The sequence below is a fragment of the Echiichthys vipera genome (assembly GCF_963691815.1).
Source record: "Echiichthys vipera genome assembly, chromosome: 13".
Lineage (NCBI taxonomy): Eukaryota > Metazoa > Chordata > Actinopteri > Perciformes > Trachinidae > Echiichthys > Echiichthys vipera.
Window position 1 is genome coordinate 28,307,581 of NC_139838.1, and position 20,615 is coordinate 28,328,195.

At 46.2% G+C, this 20,615-nt stretch overlaps 1 protein-coding gene across 1 annotated transcript in view; it reads right to left on the reverse strand.

Moving 5' to 3' along the window:
- The window catches only part of enpp2l (ectonucleotide pyrophosphatase/phosphodiesterase 2-like), a 39,209-nt gene extending 24,041 nt beyond the window's left edge, over positions 1–15,168 (reverse strand). Inside the window, exons 1-16 of the mRNA XM_083926119.1 lie at positions 15,027–15,168; positions 12,866–12,971; positions 11,225–11,374; positions 8,314–8,439; positions 8,168–8,228; positions 7,178–7,275; positions 5,732–5,811; positions 5,465–5,584; positions 4,061–4,116; positions 3,413–3,478; positions 1,771–1,843; positions 1,564–1,672; positions 1,347–1,472; positions 437–468; positions 173–300; positions 1–57 (exon numbers count right to left, since the gene is read on the reverse strand). The exon at positions 1–57 is cut by the window's left edge and continues 22 nt beyond it. Of these exons, the coding sequence (XP_083782245.1) occupies positions 1–57; positions 173–300; positions 437–468; positions 1,347–1,472; positions 1,564–1,672; positions 1,771–1,843; positions 3,413–3,478; positions 4,061–4,116; positions 5,465–5,584; positions 5,732–5,811; positions 7,178–7,275; positions 8,168–8,228; positions 8,314–8,439; positions 11,225–11,374; positions 12,866–12,971; positions 15,027–15,044 (1,406 nt within the window). The 5' untranslated portion in view covers positions 15,045–15,168. The remainder of the gene's footprint in view (positions 58–172; positions 301–436; positions 469–1,346; positions 1,473–1,563; positions 1,673–1,770; positions 1,844–3,412; positions 3,479–4,060; positions 4,117–5,464; positions 5,585–5,731; positions 5,812–7,177; positions 7,276–8,167; positions 8,229–8,313; positions 8,440–11,224; positions 11,375–12,865; positions 12,972–15,026) is intronic.
- Positions 15,169–20,615: the final 5,447 nt, after the last annotated feature.

The following is a 20,615-nucleotide window of genomic DNA, read 5'->3' on the forward strand; positions in this document are numbered from 1 at the left end:
TCGAAGCCGTGGTCGCCAAAGAAACCGCACCGAGTCCTTGTTTTGTCCGGCATTTTCCTGGAGGAAAACATACAAACTTATATTATTATATTATCTACGACGTCTGATTCTTCTCCCTGATGTCAGACACTTTCACCTTTAACACAACTGAATGAATGAGTCGGTGCATTACTTGGCGATGTGCCACTTCCTCTCCATCAGCAGGTGGACGTCCTCGATCCTGCGGTTGTTGGCGTAGTGAAGCCTCTTGGGTAAATGCTGCTTCAGGTAAGGCTTGAAGTGCTGAGTCGGCATTTTGCACTGACAAAAGAAAGACAGAACAGAGTGACCGACCTCACCCCTCTCTCTCTCTCTCTCTCTCTCTCTCTCTCTCTCTCTCTCCACAGTTTGAGAAACGACAGGAAATATGCTTCACGTCTGTGTTTTCGTTACTTACAGTGAGGTTTCCGACCACAACCTTCGGGTCGTCTGGAGAAAGAAAAGATCACGTCAAACAAAGACTTTGTTTAATTTTTATGCATGTTTTGATCTTAAAGTGTAATCCTGGCACAAAGCCATAATACCTCGGGATAAAAGATCTTTTAAAGTTAGTTGTGTGGCTCTAAATAAGGTTTTGGGGCTCATCACACATGAAAACACGACCTATTAAAGCGAAATTACGACGCAAAATCGTCCCATGGTCTTTTTCCGGCACTTAAACACATCAAATAAGCCACTGAGACAGGTTTTTTTTTCCTATTAACGGAGAAATCCACTAGAGTCGCTAACAGCCGGACGTGGCTAACAGTGATTAGCTCAGGGCAGCACGGTGAAGGCATTCAAAGGTCTTTTCTAACCACTAATGCTGCTGAAAATAACAGCAAACCTCTGCAGCAGCATGAGAAGAGTCCCTACACACACAACAAAGCAGCATCAGCGTAGTTAGTGAACCCAGAGTTTATTAAAGAGTGTTTTAAAGACTTACCTACTGGCCCCTGTACCAGCTCCTCTCATAGTAAAGTCCATTACAGTGGATTACCAAAGTCAATCCCAAAGGAAGGAGCCCATTGGTGCTTTGTTTTGTGTGTAGGGACTCTTCTCATGCTGCTGCAGAGGTTTGCTGTTATTTTCAGCAGCATTAGTGGTTAAAAAAGACCTTTGAATGCCTTCACCGTGCTGCCCCGAGCTAATCACTGTTAGCCACGTCCGGCTGTTAGCAACTCTCCTGGATTTCTCCGTTAATAGTTCTTACATTAAAAAAACTGTCTCGACGTCTTATTTGATAAATGCTAAAAAAAGACCATGGGATGATTTTGCGGAATGACACTTTAATCTGATCCCGTCTGATGTTCACACGCTCTCCTCACATGTGGTGGATTTGGGGTCACGGGGTCGTACTCTGCCCAGCGAGCCGGGGATCAGCATGATCTCGTCTATGTTGAGCGGGTAGCTGCTGAGAAACTCCGTCCAATCACAGTGGGCCTCCTCCATACCTGAGAGACACAGAGGACAGTCACGGTTTCTACAGCACATTGGAAGATCCGCAGGCCTCATCAACACTCGTCATCACTGTTTTTGCCGTACCGTGGTCTCCTACGACGATGACGTTGACGCAGCGATGCAGGTTCATCTGCTTCAGGCCGTTCATCAGCTGACCGATGATGTTATCGATCTCCCTCAGAGGGTTATCCAGCTGCAGAGGGGGAAAGACAGAAATATCCTCTGTGCAATGATGTAACGAAGCAAGCCTCGCCGTCACGTTTCCCCCCTCAGGTGCGTCACGCTTCTCACCTCGCTGCTGAGCGGTCCCAGGCGGTGTCCGAAGACGTCGGGCTGCTCTGAGTGGACGGCGTAAACGTACGGCCTGAAGAGGAGCGAAAACAGTCTGAGCTTAAAAACACTCGACTCACAGTGAACGGAGAAACCCGCTACACACCACACTTTAGCACTAGACTCAGCTCGTGACCCCTTCACTGACCCAGCATCACACAGGGGTGTCAAAGTGATCCAGTAAAGAGTCGCTGTAGCTGCAGGTTTTCAGCCCAACCAATCAAAAACACACCTGATCCAACAAATCAACTGTGTGAAGACAATTCAGGTGATTGCAGGACTCGAGTCCGGTGTGGTTTTGCTTGGTTAGAATGAAAACCTGCAGCCACAGCGCCCCTTTACTGGACACCCCTGCACCACACCATAGAACCAGACTCAGCTCATGACCCCTTCACTGACCCAGCATCTGCTCAACACTAAAAACAACCTTTATCTTCAAGAGACTCTCGACTAAATATAAAGCACACAGCACTTCTTATATAACCCCAGGTAAGACTATCTATATTATGTTATGAGCTCTCAGCTCTCGGTTGTAGTGTTAAATGATTACAACTCCATCTTGAACTAAATAATCTGCCTTCTCTGAGGTTTGATGAATTAAATCAGCTACAAAGACAGTTTCCTTCCAAACGCACGACTCCGAGTTGTCGTCGAACTAAAAGAAATAAACAGAAATGGAGGTCGTTCTAGCAAAACGAAGACGTCCTCAGTCATCAATGGGGAAGGATGCAAGTTCTTGATGCTGCAGGTTTTTGGGACACCAAGCACACCATCTAATTCCTCATCTCATCTCATCTTCAGCCTCTTATCCGGGGTCAGGTCTCGGGGGCAGCAGCTCCAGCAGGGGACCCCAAACTTCCCTTTCCCGGGCCACATTAACCAGCTCTAACTGGGGGATCCTGAGGCGTTCCCAGGCCAGTGTGGAGATCTAATCTCTCCACCTGGTCCTGGGTCTTCCCCGAGGCCTCCTCCCAGCTGGACGTGCCTGGAACACCTCCCTAGGGAGGCGCCCAGGGTTCATCCTTACCAGATGATCCTGAACCACCTCAACTGGCTCCTTTCAACGCAAAGGAGCAGTGGCTCTACTCCGAGTTCCTCACGGATGCTGAACTTCTCCCCCTCTCTCTAAGGGGGACTCCAGACCCCCTCCTGAAGAAACACATTTCAGACGCTTCTACCCGGGACCTCGACCTTGACCTTGTACGACCTCGTTCTTTGGGTCCTGACTATCTAATTTATTTTTACTCATTCATTCGTGTCTCTCTATAAGAAATGTTGTGTCCAAAGTGGTTGTTTCATGTCTGTATATTGTGTTGTTATTGGCCGTGTTCTGCTCATACTTCATCTTCAACCTTTAAATAACCAGAGCTGGCACACTGCAGAGCTCCAATATCCACCTCTTTCTTAAAACCTGGGTGTTATTTATGACACATGATGAATAAGAGGATATTGGAGGCATGCCAGCGATTTATGTCACTCTTATGATTTATTTCACTCGAACTTAAACAACGTTCATGTTTTTTTGCTGAACTCGGGTTTACACGTCGAAAAAGAGCCGTTAACTAAAAATCCTGAGTAAAGTCGCGAGGATAGGAAGTGGTACCTCTCATCGTCGGGCAGGTGCAGCCAGCGCAGGATGGTCAGGATCCTCCTCTCCAGAGGAATCACCCTGGAAACACAACAGGGTCGATGGTGATTAAGAAGAAAGGAAGGATTGTTTTGCTCAGTGCCTCAACAAGCTGGTGTTTGAGTCGTCAATGGCCTCTGTTGTGCCTGAGTGTGTGTGTGTGTGTGTGAGTGTGTGTGTGTGTGTGTGTGTGTGTTTGGGGCCATTGTCAGTCAGTCTCAGGATGGCGCCCGCGTGATCATTATATCATCCATATGTAAACGTTTTGGTAAATGGTAAATGGACTTATAAAGCGCCTTTCTCGTCTTCTGACTACTCAAGGTGCTTTCACACTTGTCACTTGGTTCAGCGTCTTGCCCAAGGACACTCCGACATGTGGACCGGGGGAGGTGGGGATCGTGTGTTTTAAAACGAGAAACTGCAGTTTCACGTTACGATGCGCGAAGAATCCGTCGACTCTCTGGAGTTGTCGGACTCGACGGTTGGGACCCAGGCTAATTATGTTTTTTCAGTCTTCCTGCCTCAGTGCCCTTAGCCTCTCGAAGGTTTTTGTTAAGTTACCAGTGCGGTGATGCGTTCAGTGTCTGAAGCTATTGAAAAATATTCCAGTACCAACTTCAGTACCAAGGCCAGAAGAAAGTGGCTGCTTTCACTCCTTGTTCCTCTGCAGTGATCCAGATCTGCAGAACAGACAAGAGAAATATAATGTCCCTCTTATTCTCCGTTAGCTGTAGCACAATGCTTCACCTCTGCGCCTACATGTCTCAGTGCCATACTGCTAGCTAAATAGTTGCTATTTATTGCTGTAGTAAACATTATTACAGTAATTATACAGTAAAGCAATACACTTTACTGTTTCGCTCCAATAGGAAATGTATTACAGTTATAATTCAACACGCATTTTAAGCTAGCCCTCTCTTGCTACATTTCGCTGCAGCAACATTTGGGAATACACTCCAGGACCATTACAGACATATGTTCAGTTTGTGATTAGCTTAGTTTAGCTTAGCACAAAGACTGGAAACCTGCTAGCTTACCTCCATTAAGTAAACTTAGATGAACTTGACCTACCACCTTAACCATGTAAGTAACCTAGCCTAGCTACCTGCTCATGGCGGCTGGAAGTTTAAAAGCAGAAATAAATACATTTTATTAGTGTCTGAAATAATTTGCCAGTGTCATTAACAGCTGGCAGACTAGCGTGTGGTAGTGTACACTTGTAAAATAATGGTTATTAATTATGTTGAATTATATAATTCAGTCGCTGAGGCTATACTTGGGGGGGAAATATATACATATATATATACGTCAATTAGTCGACTTATCACTCTAAATGACGACAACTGGTCGGGGGCAGCCCTAGACAGTGGGGAAGATATTAGTCTGGCTACTATTCGTGTTTTCTTGATGCATTTGATTATGAACTAATTTCTCGATTCAAGTCTGAAAAACAGTGCAGCAACATAAATTTGAAGATGACATGATAATTTGCATTGGTCATTCATACTTTCATGCATACTTGCCCGTCGTTACTCAAACATGTCCGATTCAAACTTTAAAAGCTACCGAAAAAATAAACGTGGGAGCTTATTAACCATAACAATTATTTCATCAAATTTAACAAAACTCCATGAACCAAAAAGTTTGAGAATTTTGTAATTCCAGGACTTTTTCCAGGTTTTTCACGACTGTGGGAACCCTGACTGTCACCGTACTTATTATTGGTCAAGATATAGCTCTAATTCATAGCTAACTGATGCTAACACAACATCTACTTGATTAGTGCTTTAGCGCTGTACAGGGATTTTTAAACAAGGTCGTTTTGAAGTAGTGGGAAGTCAACTCCTTTTGGCAACTTTTGACAGAGCTAAGCTAGCAGTTTCCCTTCGCTTCCAGTCTTTGTGCTAAGCTAGGCTAAAGGCGCCCTGTGCACTAAAAGCAGGTAAAGTTCTATATCAGTCTTTCCGTCTTATTATAGGAAAGATGAGACATACAACGGTTACGAGCTGGTATCTGGGGTTTACTCACAGGCTGTCCGCCCCACCAGCGGTGGTTCAGTTTCTCTCTGGTGCGCAGGCTGAAGGTGGCGTTAAACACTGGATCGTGCATGGTGTTCCCTACAATCCCATGAGACTCTGGGTACAGACCCTGCAGAGAGATCACATGGGTTGAATAGTAAATATCCGTTGTGTAGCAGCGTAACAACATCAACAGGCTGTAAGATCTTTTCAAAATGGCGGCTGGTGTATTGAATTAGCCAAAAGACGGAGACGGACGTCACCCAGGGTCACTTACTGTGGCTAGAGTGTATAAATTTGGGAAGGTCTTTGATGGATAGACTGGTCGCATGTAGGGCGATGACGTACCACACTCTCCTAAGACAAAACAAACATGAACTTGTCAGTATTAATCTATACAAAACTTATAATAAGCACAAAATGAAAGTGGGCAATTGATGACTAAGCAGACTGGAATAGAGAAAGCTTGTGGCACACGGGGTCCCGGCTTGTCTTGGTGACATTTTTGAGCGCCATCGTCCTTGTGGCCTGAACCCAACAGATACCAGAAAGAGTTTTCTCTATCAGTCGGCTAAATTCACACTCTTATCAGGCTGGGGAGACTGATGCGGTCGCAGAGGTAGGAGTGGCGAGTGTTGTGACGCATGTCAGTGAACCAGGGATAAGTTTGGCTCTTTCGTCTGGTTACTGAACTCCAAGAGGGGAGAGGGTGGGGAGAGGTTGGGGAGAGGGTGGGGAGAGGGCGATGATTGCCGGGGGTGGAGAATCTCTCTCCCTCAAGGTTTTCTGGCGCGCTGTGTTTTGTCTTGCTGTTCCTGATTGCTCTTGTTTCGTGTCCTTGGCAGAGGGAACAAATGTTTGACGTATGAAGTAAAATAGATTGGACATGCCTTGTTGAGACCTGTAATGTCACAGACTATATCTTTGGGTAAGCAGTGTATTAAGGTGTTCTTAATGCTCATACCATATACTGTATATCTTTAACAAAATCACCCACAATCAAAGTTTGAGGCCCAGTCGTTTGCTTTTCTTCGAGGTGATCCGGGGTGCACATCTACTCTCAAGTTGTACAGTTTGTTGTTGTTAAATGAGTTGCTTACTGTTCCTGCCATCCTGCTCCTTCCTTCAGGGTTGATGAGGAGCTCTGCCTGGTCATAAAGTAGCGGCACAAACCTCATCCTCTCATTTTTATACCAGAGGACTACTACTTGCAGATTTATTGCACTTCTTGCCTTAGTCGTTTGTCGGTGTTAGCTAGCCTTGTGTTCACGTTTTGAGCGGCTGGGCTTAGCCGTGGAGGATTAGGGTGAAGACAGGCCCATACATCCGGAGGGAGCTTGTAAAAGGGGGCCAGTTGAGGTGGTTCGAGCATCAGGATGCCTACTGGGCACCTCCCCTTAGGTCTAGAAGCCCTGGAGTCGAACGCACTAAAGCGATTATACTCGTCTGTCCTGGGAACGCCTCATGATCCCCAGGAAGAGCTGTAAATAAAAGTTTATTGGGAGGAACGTCCGGAATACTTTGTGACATTGGGGGAGAATGGATAAGCGGATGAAAATGGTGGGAAGATGGATGGATGGATGACGTTGTATCATTCCCACACAACTGTACAACATGGACAAGAGCTCCCCTCAGATTCCCACAGTAACACAGATAATTTCTTTTACAACCACCACAGCTGTGTTTAGGAAACAAAACACCAGAGAAAATAAAGCAGACGTACTGAGTTTATGTATGTTGGGGGTGACAGAGTTGCCCTTCTTCAGGTAGGAGGCTCTGAACCCGTCGACGGACAGCATGATGAGGGGAGGGCGGATGAAGCTGCGCGGAACAAGGGTGCAAAGACAACATTCACAGGTGGAAACTGCGTCGTGCTAAAAGCTCATTAAGAGAAATGTTCTACGCAGCTTTCATACGATGAAAGGCTTTTGCTGCCGCTTTCTGCATCGTGGTGCTCCTGACCAAATATGTAGATAACAGCATGTATTGCTTTAGCAAACACACTCTTAAAGTGAAATCAAAACCATCCGAGGGTCTTTTTCGGCAAATACACTCAACAAAAAAGCCATCAAGACAATATTTGTGTATGTGTTTTTTCATGTAACAGCTATTAACAGAGAAATCCAGGAGATTCGCTAACAGCCGGACGTGGCTAACAATGATTAGCTCGGGGCAGTACGGTGAAGGCATTCAAAGGTCTTTTTTAACCACTAATGCTGCTGAAAATAACAGCAAACCTCTGCAGCAGCATGAGAAGAGTCCCTACACACACAACAAAGCACCAATGGGCTCCTTCCTTTGGGATTGACTTTGGTAATCCACTGTAATAGACTTTACTATGAGAGGAGCTGGTACAGGGGCCAGTAGGTAAGTCTTTAAAACACTCTTTAATAAACTCTGGCTTCACTAACTACGCTGTTGCTGCTTTGTTGTGTGTGTAGGGACTCTTCTCATGCTGCTGCAGAGGTTGGGTGTTATTTTGAGCAGCATTAGTGGTTAAAAAAGACCTTTGAATGCCTTCACCGTGCCGAGCTAATCACTGTTAACAGCATTCGGCTGTTAGCGTCTCTCCGAGATATCTCCGTTAATAGTTGTTACACAAAAACAATCGTCTCAATGGCTTATTTGATGAGTGTATTTGCTGAAAACGGGACGATTTTACGCCAGAATTTCACGTTAACGTTGAATTTGTCGACGTCAGTTTCAGACTCACCCTGCAGGACATTCTGCGCTCTTGATCTCCTCGCAGTTTCCATGCACCCATGAAGTCTCCCCTTGTACGGAAAAAACAGCACAGAGCCATTACCCACTTTCATGCACATTCATTAACGTTACAAAGAGGTAAAGTGCGATTAGTACCTTTGCACAGTGACTTATAGTTGGAGCAGCAGTCTCCTCTCTCCAGGCAGTCCTCGGAGCAGTGGCAGGCGTGGTCGTCATCCCTCTGCTCCCCGCAGCGATCCTGCGTGCACTCGAAACCTCCCGCTGAGACACGGGAAGGAGGAAATGCATTAAATATCACTTCACTTCACAGTCACCTCACCGCTTTTAAACTCATTACAACAAGGCTAAAGGCCACATGACATCATCACAAACGAAAACATTAAACGGTGAAATGAAATCTCAGAGCAACGAAAGTCTGTAACACTTTTTTCCCCATTACAAGCAAAGCAGACCTTGTTTTGTTTAGTTTTGGAAAACGTCCCACTGTTGCTGTTCGCTTAATGCTTTCAAGATGAAACTGCAGTTACGCTCTTTGCACCCGGCCAAAGTCTAAATTAGCATCAGATGAAAATTGCCATTTGGGATAACTCAAGGACAGTTGCTCTTTGTTCATGTTATAATCAGCCACAGCAGAAAGCACTTAGGCCTAGCTCGCTGTGTTTCAGAGCTACTGTGGTACTGCTGTGTATTATCCCAAACCAATTTAGTGGTAAACGTATCCCTCTACGATTACTGCTTACTGTTATAAGGGATATTATAAGTCAATCTGTTCAAATATGTCAACAGAATATGGAAGTAACTGCTGCATACTGTGTATTTTAAGTGCATACACACCGTCCTGCTGCCACAAATAGATACTGGTGCACCGCATGTGGATTAATCCGTCACAGAAAATAGTCCTAGTCAACTGTACTATTGTGTTATATATGAAGAGCTCTTTTCAAAAACGAGATAAAAGCCAAATTTAAAAAAGACAAGTTTTTTCGCTATATTTCCGTGTTTAAAATGGTCTCAGTTCCTTTCCAAACCGCGACCAGCGCCAAACCTATTTTTAGCCTAAATGCGACACGTCCTCTCGACCAATCAGAACTCAGTGAGCGTTCTGTGCGATCCAACATGGCGGCGCTCTGAAGCGGGAGAGTTTTTTGTTTCGTCCGTCCGTTCGACACGTTCAGACTGAGCCATAAAAACCGTTTTGACAAGATAAACTGAATATTAACCAAATGTTAAATGTTATTTTCCTGAAAACTGTTCAAATGGATTTATAGCTTTTTGGAAAAGAGCTCCTCAAATGTTTCAGCCCTGTTTTCTAAAAATGACATTCTCATAAAGCAAGACTACATTCTCACTTGTTCGAGGGTGTTTTGTTCCGGATTATGTTCATTTGTTATGTTATGTTCATGTAACAAATACGTTTCTTATCAAAGTCCGCAAAAGTCCACGTATAAGTCTGCATAGGGAGGAGGTCGGGGTGGATGGATGGGTCGATCAAATCAGGCCGTCCTCATTCACAGTTCGTACATATGACTAGGAAAAGTAATGCACTGCAATCTGTGTGTATCAGTGACAGTAAAACATATGTCCGGAGTGAAGCAGGAGATCAGGTGACGCAGTATAAGACCGCTAACCTCTGCGTAAGAAGGCACGACGGTCTGTTGGATGGTTCCCAAAACACAGGACTTTTCACCCGGGGGTTCACGACTGGTCGCCGTTTCACATCGTTCATTTTTAAAGCTGTAGTCTACGATTTGGATCATTGGTGATTATTTTTAACATCGTTTATACGCCGATTATGGTCTTGTAGTCCGATCTACACAATATGAATCCATTCAGTCTATCAGCCAGAGGTCGGCATAGGAACTGACCAACGGGGGCCATCCGTCACGGACGGCTACCATTCGCTCGTACCCTCCATCCAATCCCCTCATCTCCTCCCACTCCCCCTCCCTCTCTGTAAACTCTGAGCAGCTAGAGATTAGCTTAGCAGCTCAGCTAACGGAGCGCCTGTTACCACGGAGAAGGAAAAGACCGATACCAGCAAGAAGCCTCTGCTCGCCACGACGGGGAAGGTTGGAAGTTTGTCTCAGAGGCTCCATTGATTTTCAGATTGTGGACCAAAGCTTTAAGATATCATGAGAATTGTTGTATCATGCGAACGTATGAATCAGCATGACCTTCTTCTAAACCCAACGAAGAAGTTTTGTTTCACTTCACAACAACGTGAACCACGTATTTCGCTCGATATGTACCGTATTTTCCGCACTATAAGGCGCACCACATTATAAGGCACATAGAACAGACGCTACAGTGGAGGCTGGGGTTACGTTCTGCATCCATTAGATGGAGCTGCGCTAAAGGGAACGTCAACACAACAGTCAGGGTAGGTCGTCTTGTTGCTTCCTCCACTTCGGCACCATTGATTGGTTCATGTTCAACTCTCTGGCTGCGGCTCTATTCCCGTGTTCTCCTGCGTGACTAATGGCCTTGAGTTGAAACTCTGCGTCGTAAGCGTGTCTCTTAACAGGAGCCATTTTGGGCTCTTTACACAAACACACACATGGAAATGAAACGGCACGCTTCACACAGTCGTATATCTCAACATGCACCGCGCGTTACTTCTTCTACGGGGGAAATAGAGTTGGCGGCTGCTCACCGTAGCTGGAGACCTGTTGTGGCTCAATATTGGTCCATATATAAGGAGCACCGGATTATAAGGCGCACTGTCGGCTTTTGAGACATTTGAAGGTTTTTAGGTGCAACTTAGAGTGCGGAAAATACGGTAATTGAGAGCTCAGTTTCGTTTTATGGAGATAGGGTTGCCTGTTTGAGTAAACTAGTATTAGTGAGGAGTTTTGAAAGATTTTAATCTTGTGTAGGAAAACCAAAGTATTGAGAGACGCACTGACATATTGTTGGTTTTCATCTTTTCATGGACTTTGTCCATCAATTATCCTCATTTGTGTGACTTGTTTAAATGCCTGACTCCCACCAAAGCCGTGCTTGTGACATCCTGTTAATGAAGAAGCGCTCGGGACACCACACTGACCTGTTTTCAGGCAGTGCTCGTCAAAGTCGGAGCAGCAGCTGTAGTAGGTCTTACACAGATTGTCACATCTGCATCCCGGAGGTTTGGCCTCCTCCAGCTCAAAGCACCTCCCCTTGCAGGAGCCCGCTGAGCTGACCCACTCTGAGACGACTGGAGGGAGGAGAGAGGGGCACAGTCACAACACGATGCTGCAAACATATTCATCTGGAAGATATAATCAAGCAATAAGCCCCGAGAGGTCCCGGTTTTACAGGGATTGTGGAGCAGCTTATGGGGGTTGTTGGGCACAACGCAAAGCAGTCTGCAGGCGGCCTTTGGTTTCAGTTCACTTCAATACACAATGGAACAATCGGAGAGCAGAATAAAGGTCTTTCTGTTCCGTCAAAGTTTGCGTTTGCATGAAATAACTGAATTCACATGTCCGTCTGCTGGATTGGATGTTAATTTTTATCGACATGACTAATTAATGCAATGCTTTCTGGAGCATAATGTTCATTCTGAGATTTTCAAACACTCCCTGTTTGCAAGTAAAGTGTCACATTTCGATCCAGTTATCCATTTCACTAGGCACAGTGAGTTTGATTAGCATTGTGAAATGCACTGGAACCAAGCCCCCACCACAGAGACTTCCTGTTTGATCCAATCAGGAAGCTCCGTCAGCGTCAGTTCTCTGAGTGTCCACTAGGGGCAGGTTTCATAACAGAGCAGTTTCTCATTGAGCCCCATGTTAAACAGGCCGTTTACACAGCATCATTAAACCTGTTTAAGGACAAAAGAACATTCTAGTCTGTGTGTTTAGCTCAGATCTCCATGACAACACTGAGGGGGAGGGGCTAGTTTTTATTTTATTGGAGGTTAAAGTTGATGAATAATTAGGGGCGTGGCCTCTTGAGTGACAGCTAGCCTCTGGCCCTCACTTCTTCTCGCAGGCTAGTTGTCAGGATTAGCATCATTAGCATGCTAACTCCATCATCTCGACCTGGGCTGTGGTCATTCGTGTGGTGGTGTTACCATGGTAGCAAACAGATGGTTTAGGAACACAACCTGTTAGCTCTGTTATGCTAATTAAATAGTCGCACTTGCACCATGACTTGCAATACAAGTTAGCCTACTTTGGATGGCACATACACTAGATGCTAATCTGGAGCAGCGGGAGGATTCGGGCCGTGAGGGTCGGTGTTTTACAGTCTATGAGCGTGGGACTGAAAATCAGTTTAAATCATAGATCATAAACGCTGACTGCACTTGACTCTGCTAGAGACCGGTCTCCCGTATCAGTCTCTACCCACTAAAAAATCCTGTTCCTGTTACAAAAATTTAAAACCGACTCCCGTTCTCAACATTGACTCCCACAATATCTAGTAACGTGTTCTGTTAGCCTAGCTCCCGGGTGTTGGTGCTAATGTAGCTAAGTCAGTAATCCTCAGCCTTCAGTTCTCTCGTGGACCCCGCCTCACGCCCGATGTCGGCTGGGATCGGCTCCAGCCCCCCGCGACCCCGACTGGGACAAGAGGTTGAAGATGAAGAGAGAAGATGAACATGTAAACTTCCAGATTGGTGATTTAAAGCATCTTTAAGCAGATTTGTTTTTGGGCCTTGGTGTCTCCCCTTAAACGTATCCAACATGGCCGCTGTTCTCACCTTTAGTGTGAGGTGGTGGGTTGTCTCCTCCATCTGCAGGTCTACTGGCTTGGAATACATAAGCTCTGCTGACATCAGTTTCCCACAGACAGAACACAACCACTACCTGCAGAAAACAACACAGACACATAAGAGACGTGGCATTAGTCTCAGCGGCAGCAGCAGCAGCAGCAGCAGCAGCAGCAGCAGCTCAGCCTCAGTGTCTCGCTCACAGACATTTAATGAGGTTTGTTTACCAAAAAAGGGTCTGGAAACATGGACACTGTGCTACCTTGTTGCCCTAACTAGGAGGCATTCATGTTCACATCCCACCAAAAGGAGGTCAGAGGTCAACGGGCCAGGAATGGCAACCCTGGAAAAGTTGAGTGTTGTGTGATTGTACTCCTTGAATATCTCAAGAGAAGAGCCTGCCACCGACCCACTACAGATAAAGGTGCACACAGTGAGCCGCACAGAGCATTATTAAGGTCTTCACATCAGCATCAGGGGCCTCGGACCGCGCTCAACCGCTCCACAGAGCGTAAAAACAGGGGTGGGGGACACGGGATGTTCACAGCGGCCAACAGTAGACACCACGTAGAAGTGGTGTACATCATCTGAATCAGGGAAACCTGAAGATTAACTAAAGATGCAGCTCAGCGCCGTGCGTCAGGTTCTTCTCGTCATGAATCAGGAATTAAAACGTATGATTTATAAAAAATAAGTTGTGAAAGTTTATAAGGGACCAGAACATTATGTCGTGAGTTGTCGGTTCCCATTCCCATCCCTATCATGTTGCAGGAATTGTGACACAGATTTGATGCTGCATCTCGAAAAAGTTTAAAGTTTGAAAAATGGTCAAAACTCCCTCCAGACCTTTAAGTGTCAAAATCATCCGAGGGTCCTTTTCGGCACGTACATACATCAAATAAGCCATCACGGCAGTTTTATTGTGTATGAAGTGTTAACGGAGAAATCAGGGATAGTAGCTAACAGCCGGACGTGGCTAACAGTGGTTAGCTTGGGGCAGCACGGTGAAGGCATTCAAAGGTCTTTTTTAACCACTAATGCTGCTGAAAATAACAGCAAACCTCTGCAGCAGCATGAGAAGAGTCCCTACACACACAACAAAGCAGCAATGGGCTCCTTCCACTGTAATGGACTTTACTATGAGAGGAGCTGGTACAGGGGCCAGTAGGTAAGTCTTTAAAACACTCTTTAATAAACTCTGGCTTCACTAACTACGCTGTTGCTGCTTTGTTGTGTGTGTAGGGACTCTTCTCATGCTGCTGCAGAGGTTTGCTGTTATTTTCAGCAGCATTAGTGGTTAAAAAAGACCTTTGAATGCCTTCACCGTACTGCCCCGAACTAATCACTGTTAGCCACATCCGGCTGTTAGCGACTCTCCTGGATTTCTCTGTTAATTGTTCATACATGGAAAAAACTCTCTTAATGACTTATTTGATGACCGACTTTGCCCGAAAAAGACCCTGGGATGATTTTACACCGGACTGACTCTTTAATACTTTGTTCTAATTTTTATCTCCAGTGTGCTTCTGCAGTTATTGATGATGATGACTGCAGACCCCGGCATCAGAGCTATGATGGGGGCTACCAGGTTGATCCTGCATACGCTTGTCTCAAAGATTAAGCCATGCAAGTCTAAGTACACACGGCCGGTACAGTGAAACTACGGATGGCTCATTAAATCAGTTACGGTTATGCACTACTACCCTTGACGTGGGTAGTAGTGCATAACCATTAACCTACACTTTGAGCTTACCTTTACCACCCCCAGGTAAACAAATATGTGTCACTGTTGACAATGAGCAGTTACTTGCAATCCACCACCACCGCCATCATCATCATCATCATCACCATCATCATCATCATCATCAGCAGCAGCATCCATCATCAGCAGTGTCCCACACACCAACATAACAGCAGCCAGTCACAGCTGCCCCAATAATTCATATTCCCGCTCAGTTACTCTTTGTAATCCCTCTCCCTTACACATTTCAGGGCTCACATTGATGTGAGGCAAAGTGCAGCTCTCTCCCACTCACAGGTCGATCAGGTCTGCAAAAGTTTTTTGTTAGGGGGGGTGGGAGGGGGCTGGGAAACACTTCACAGCTAAAACAAACGAGAATCAAACAACAGAACCGTCACAGTCTTACCGTACCAAATTTCCAAATAGCATGTTCCGAACAGTGAATCCACTTTACGCATTCCCAACAAAACAAGAAAGCTCCGAAAATTGTGTCCAACGTCCGGTAGAAGCTCCTCTGCGGATCGATGGAGCAGAGCGCAGGGGTCCAACTCTCTCTCGCTCTCTCTCTCACACACACACACTCTCTCTCTCTCGCTCTCCTACCCTCTCTCTCTCTCTCTCTCTCTCTCTCCCGTTGTTTGCCTTTGCCTCTCTCGGTCTTGGGCCAATAAGCATGAAGTAATGGTGACAGCTGCGCTCTGGTACAAGAGTGCGTCAGGACCGTCGGGGGTGACGCTCCGGAGTCCAACACAGTCAGCAACACTGAACCTGATCGCCCAGAGAGAGAGGCACTCTGGAGGAGAAGAGGGGCTCTAGTTTTCAGTCAGGCTTAAAGGAATATGGAGGTGTTACTGGCTCTTTTGGGAAACATAGATATATATGATGTTTTTAGGCTCTAGCAACAAATACTAAAGCATGAAACAGTTTGTAGATGAGTTTTTAGGCTACAATAAAGAAGTTCCACAGTCTCGAACCTGCATGCGTGTGATACTGAACAAAAGATGTCGCGTGTCGTTACAAAACCCTTTTGTGGTTCTGCAGAGAAAAGCTGCTGCACTGGTGTAAATCACAGTGCTGACTCAGCTCTGCTTCACAATATCTTACCGTAAAAACACACAGTGACTGTAAGCTGACGGGTCATTTTCACACCATCATGAGTCTGAATAACTCTCCATGCTTTATGCTTAGAAAACAAAATGAGAGTACCAGTAATAAGAAGATTAAGGGCACCCACACTTGGCATTCATGCTGTGCCAAAGCACGATGCACAGCTGATGTCTAGTTTGTTTGAACGGTACGAGTGCAACCGTACCGTGTCTATGCACTGCGCGCTTCATGACCCGGTGGAGAGAGGTGGGCTTCAGCACCGTACGAAGAGAAGATTCATATACGTAGGCGTAAATAAGCAAGAAGCAACGCCTTGGCCTGGATCTTTTTAAGCAGCGTGAGTGAAGGCTGGGCCTGGGTCGCACTTAAGCACAGCACGGATCAACCGGCACAAAGGTCTACAAACCTCGACCCGATGGACGACGCAATGTTAAAAGTCAGGGGACCAATATTCGCATGAACGTTTGCACCTACTGGCCTGGTAATTCATGCAAAAGACATTTCACTCTGAACTACGACTGTCAGACTGTTGGTGGCACCACATTTGAATCACTATGTTTTCTTGTCAGGTGTTTCCAGCCCGGCGTCAAATACGGCTTTGGCACCGACACGCACCGCGCCTTCAACTGTACCCTCATCCGCATGGGTATTAGGCACCACACTGTGTGTAAGGAGACAGGTTGAGCTGCGCCCCCTGCGTCGGGTTTGAACGTTTAAGGAGACCTTTTTAGTCAGTAACTAACGCCAAGGACCCCTGACCAAGCGTCAGTTTTTGTCGTGTTGGGGTGTGAGACTGTGTTGAGCAAACAACATTATGCGTTTAATGCTAATGTGCACTCAGGGCATTGACAAGTGACACTAAAACTGACAAGTTAGTGTTTCACATGGGTCTTAATGAGTCTAGTATCCAGGTATTTATAACTTAACTTAGATTTAAGATCGCTGAAGGGTACAAATACGGGGAAAAGAGACTCTTAGCTGACTTTGAGAATAGAATACAGCCCGGGAGCGGTCGAACACACCCAAATCAGTGCGCATTCCCTTCTGTTGTTATACGTATGACAAATGCGTGAAAACAGCTTGAACTATAAGGCCACTTAATTTGCAACTGTTGCAAACTATGACGTAAGTTCCACCAGAGACTTTGAACTTTTCAGACCCACATCCATGTTTGTATTTTACCAAAGAGTCCCATGCGGCAGGCTGGGGTTAAGTGTCATCGCACGGGTGAATTAAACGTCAGTTCTGTTGAAATCTGCAGCAGATGTGGGGATGTCAGGTCATAGATCTGTGGTAGGTTGAGTGAAGTACTCAGGCGGAAACGGCGGACTTGTGTGTACCACGGCGCGCAGTAACGACAGTGAGTCGTCAGCATAATGTCGATAAGGCCCCAGACCTTTAAACAAAACCCTCTTCTTTCTACGAGCTGAAAGCTACCCGAGGCCCGCGGTGAGCCGACAGTGAGCTGAGCTGTGAGACGGACATGTACATCTCACTGTTTGCCTCGGTAAACAGTGAGACAAAGACGCCTCGCTGTGCAGAGAGCTCTCCTGTTGAAAGCTGTCACCGCCCTCCCGCTCCGCAGCAGATAAATATCTCCCCACGAGACGGGTATCAGCCTTTGTCCGATGTTTGCCTGCTCTGTGATTTTAGGGTGAATACCACAGAAAAGGCTGCGGCGTCGGGCTTCTTTTCACAGTGCTGCTATCAAAACACATCAGGGCTTCTTTGAAAGGCTGGGCTGTCAGTGACGAGCCGAACTCTGCCGGGAACATTTTGTCCGTGGAGGCGGGTGGAGGGGAGACAAATCTGCCCGCTTTGAAAGTGATCTGTACATCCACCACCTCGGGGGGAACATCCTCATCTTACAAAGACCACACACATGCATAAACATTCACATGTGCATGGGCGCTCACACACACACACACAAGCACGCACACGCACACACACGCACATACACACACACACGCACACGCACACACACACGCGCACACATCCAAACACACACACAAGCACTCACGCACACACACACACAAGCAATCACGCACGCACACACATACACCCACACACATACACCTACACACACACACACACACACACACAAGCACTCACGCACGCACGCACACACACACACGCAGACACGCACACACACATATATCTACACACACACACACACACATAAATCCAAACACACACACACACACACACACACACACACAAGCACTCACGCACACACACACACACAAGCACTTATTCACGCACGCACACACATACACACACACACACACACACACACACAAATACATCCAAACACGCACACACAAGCACACACACACACACACACACACACACACAAACACACACACACTCTGCCCCTGGCACAGATTACCTTCTATAAGCCGCGGAACGATCTGATTGGTCGACGTGTCCCTCATCACCTGAGGCCGCGCTTAGCTGACTGATCCTGGGAGGAAGTCAGACGGCAGCTTGAGTTTCAGCGCACCTGGACTCTACGTCCGTGTTTCGTAAAAGCCCTTCTAGGGATGGGTGTTGCACGTTAGTATACGCCATGAAACACATGGTACTCGCAGTTGTTCTGCCTTTGTCTGTGTACATCGTTTCTGTTTCTATCAAATTAATAATAAATAAATAAGAGATTGTTCTCCCCTCAAAACAACACCATAGGTCATTTGGGGAGCATACCTATGTTACCTGTGGACCCGAACACTACCCCCTAACCCTGACCCTAACCATAACCTCTAGCCCTGACAACATGCTGAATTAAAGGCAGAGGCTTATGAGACCGCGGAACATAGGGACGGACCCGGTCATTTGTACAGGCACCTTATTACGCCCCATGTTTATGTTTATTATGGCGGCGACGTCTCGTAACATACAACTACGTAATAATCATGAGTGGAGCAATGGAGGAAGTCAGGTGAGGGAATATAAGGAGCCACAAAGTCAGCGTATGGAGGGGGTCGGCGTGGATGGATGGGTCTGTCACATACATGCCCTTTTTGGGTAAGAGGAAATGAGGCAGAGTCAAAGTCTGACAAGATGGCGGCTCCCGTAGGCGAGGACGATTGGATCAAGTTGAAAGAACGGACCCCCATAGATATGCTGGGTCCATTTTCTTATACAGTTTATAGTTTTTTATAGGCTCTCCCAGAAGTTAGCGTCACCCTGGTTCCCTCTACAAAGATCTGTGGCGAACAAAAGCTTATGATACCTGCACATTTTGTTCTTTAGCCTCTTGTCCCTGTCGGGGTCACGGGGGGCTGGAGCCGATCCCAGCTGACATCGGGCGTGAGGCGGGGTCCACCCTGGACAGGACGCCAGTCTATCACAGGACACATAGAGACGAACAGAGACAGACAACCATTCACACCTACGGGTGATTTAGTGTCATCCATGTACCGCTCCTAGGCGCGGTGCGGTTGCACTCACAAAGGAACCCGACTTTAGCCGTATAACCTGTTTGGGCGCGGGGCGGATGGACAGTGTGAGTGCGCCCTGAGTGTCGACTCAAGTTTTTTTTCCTCTTTCTCGCATTTATTTAAATTTCTTTAAAAACAGATATTTAAGATTATTGTGCTTTTGCAACAGGCATTTGCTGCACATTTGAAAGTTTGCAGTATTTATTTTATTTAAAAACTATTTGCTCTTTCTTTTATAAACTTAGTTTCATACACCACTTAAAATAAACCCTCCACAAATACACAAAGCATCATTTTCATTTGAACATGAGCTCATGAAAGAGCTTTAAAACGTTCAGTTTTTGCATCAAGATTCAGATTTTTCATCGTACGTATTTAAAAGAAGAAGAAGAAGAAGAATACCGGTCCAGCTCTTTACTTACTCTGCTGTCGTGATGATGTAACGTCATCCCACATCAAAGCACCGACGCTGAGGACGTCCGGGCTCCGGTGCCTGAGGACAAGCTTACACAAACATTCAGCTGCAGAGGACCTCAGTCACCTCCAGACCACGCTGACGTCACAGCGGATCGGTTTCTGAGTAGAAGGAGATCCTGAAGCAGCCATCTGATAGACTTAGTTTAGATATAATTATATAATAAAGACAAACACAGGGATCGGACAGCAGGAGCAAGACGTCCCCTTCACCAGTGAATGAGACAAGGGTGCAGATTTTTGGGGGACACGGGGGAGATATGATCCCCCCTGACATCCATGTATGTGCATTTATCTCCCCACGACAAAAACATCAAAGCAGCAGAGGACTTTTATTTTGGAGAACCACTGGAACAACTCCGGAAAAGTCGGGTACGACCTCGAAAGATGATAAATGAAATAAATGAAGCAAAAGCAACAATTACAGCCGCAAATGACAGTGAGAATAATAACAATAAAAGAACAAATGTAACCACCCAGATACAGGAAATGAAGTGATTGATGCCTTGAGTTTTCAGGGGCCCTGCTTCATACCCCCCCCCCCCCCCCCCCCCCCCCCACACACACACACACACACACACAAACAATGTTGATATGAAATCTGCACCCCTGGACTGAAAGATCCACTGTCATCTCAGCCGTACATATCCCCAAAACAAAAACATTAAAGTAGCAGAGGACTTTTATTTTGGAGAACCACTAGAACGCCACTAATTGACGCAACAACAACTCCGGAAAAGTCGGGTGCAACCTCGAAAGATGATAAATGAAATAAAAATAGCAAAAGCAACAGATACAGCTGTAAATGACAGTGAGAATAATAACAAAAAAAGAACAGATGTAACCACCCAGACGCAGGAAATGAAGTGATTGATGCTTTGAGTTTTCAGGGGCCCTGCTTCACATCCAGTCTGCACCCCTGGACTGGAAGCTCCACTGTGATCTCGGCCGTGCATTACGTTACTTCCTCTTTCTTGAA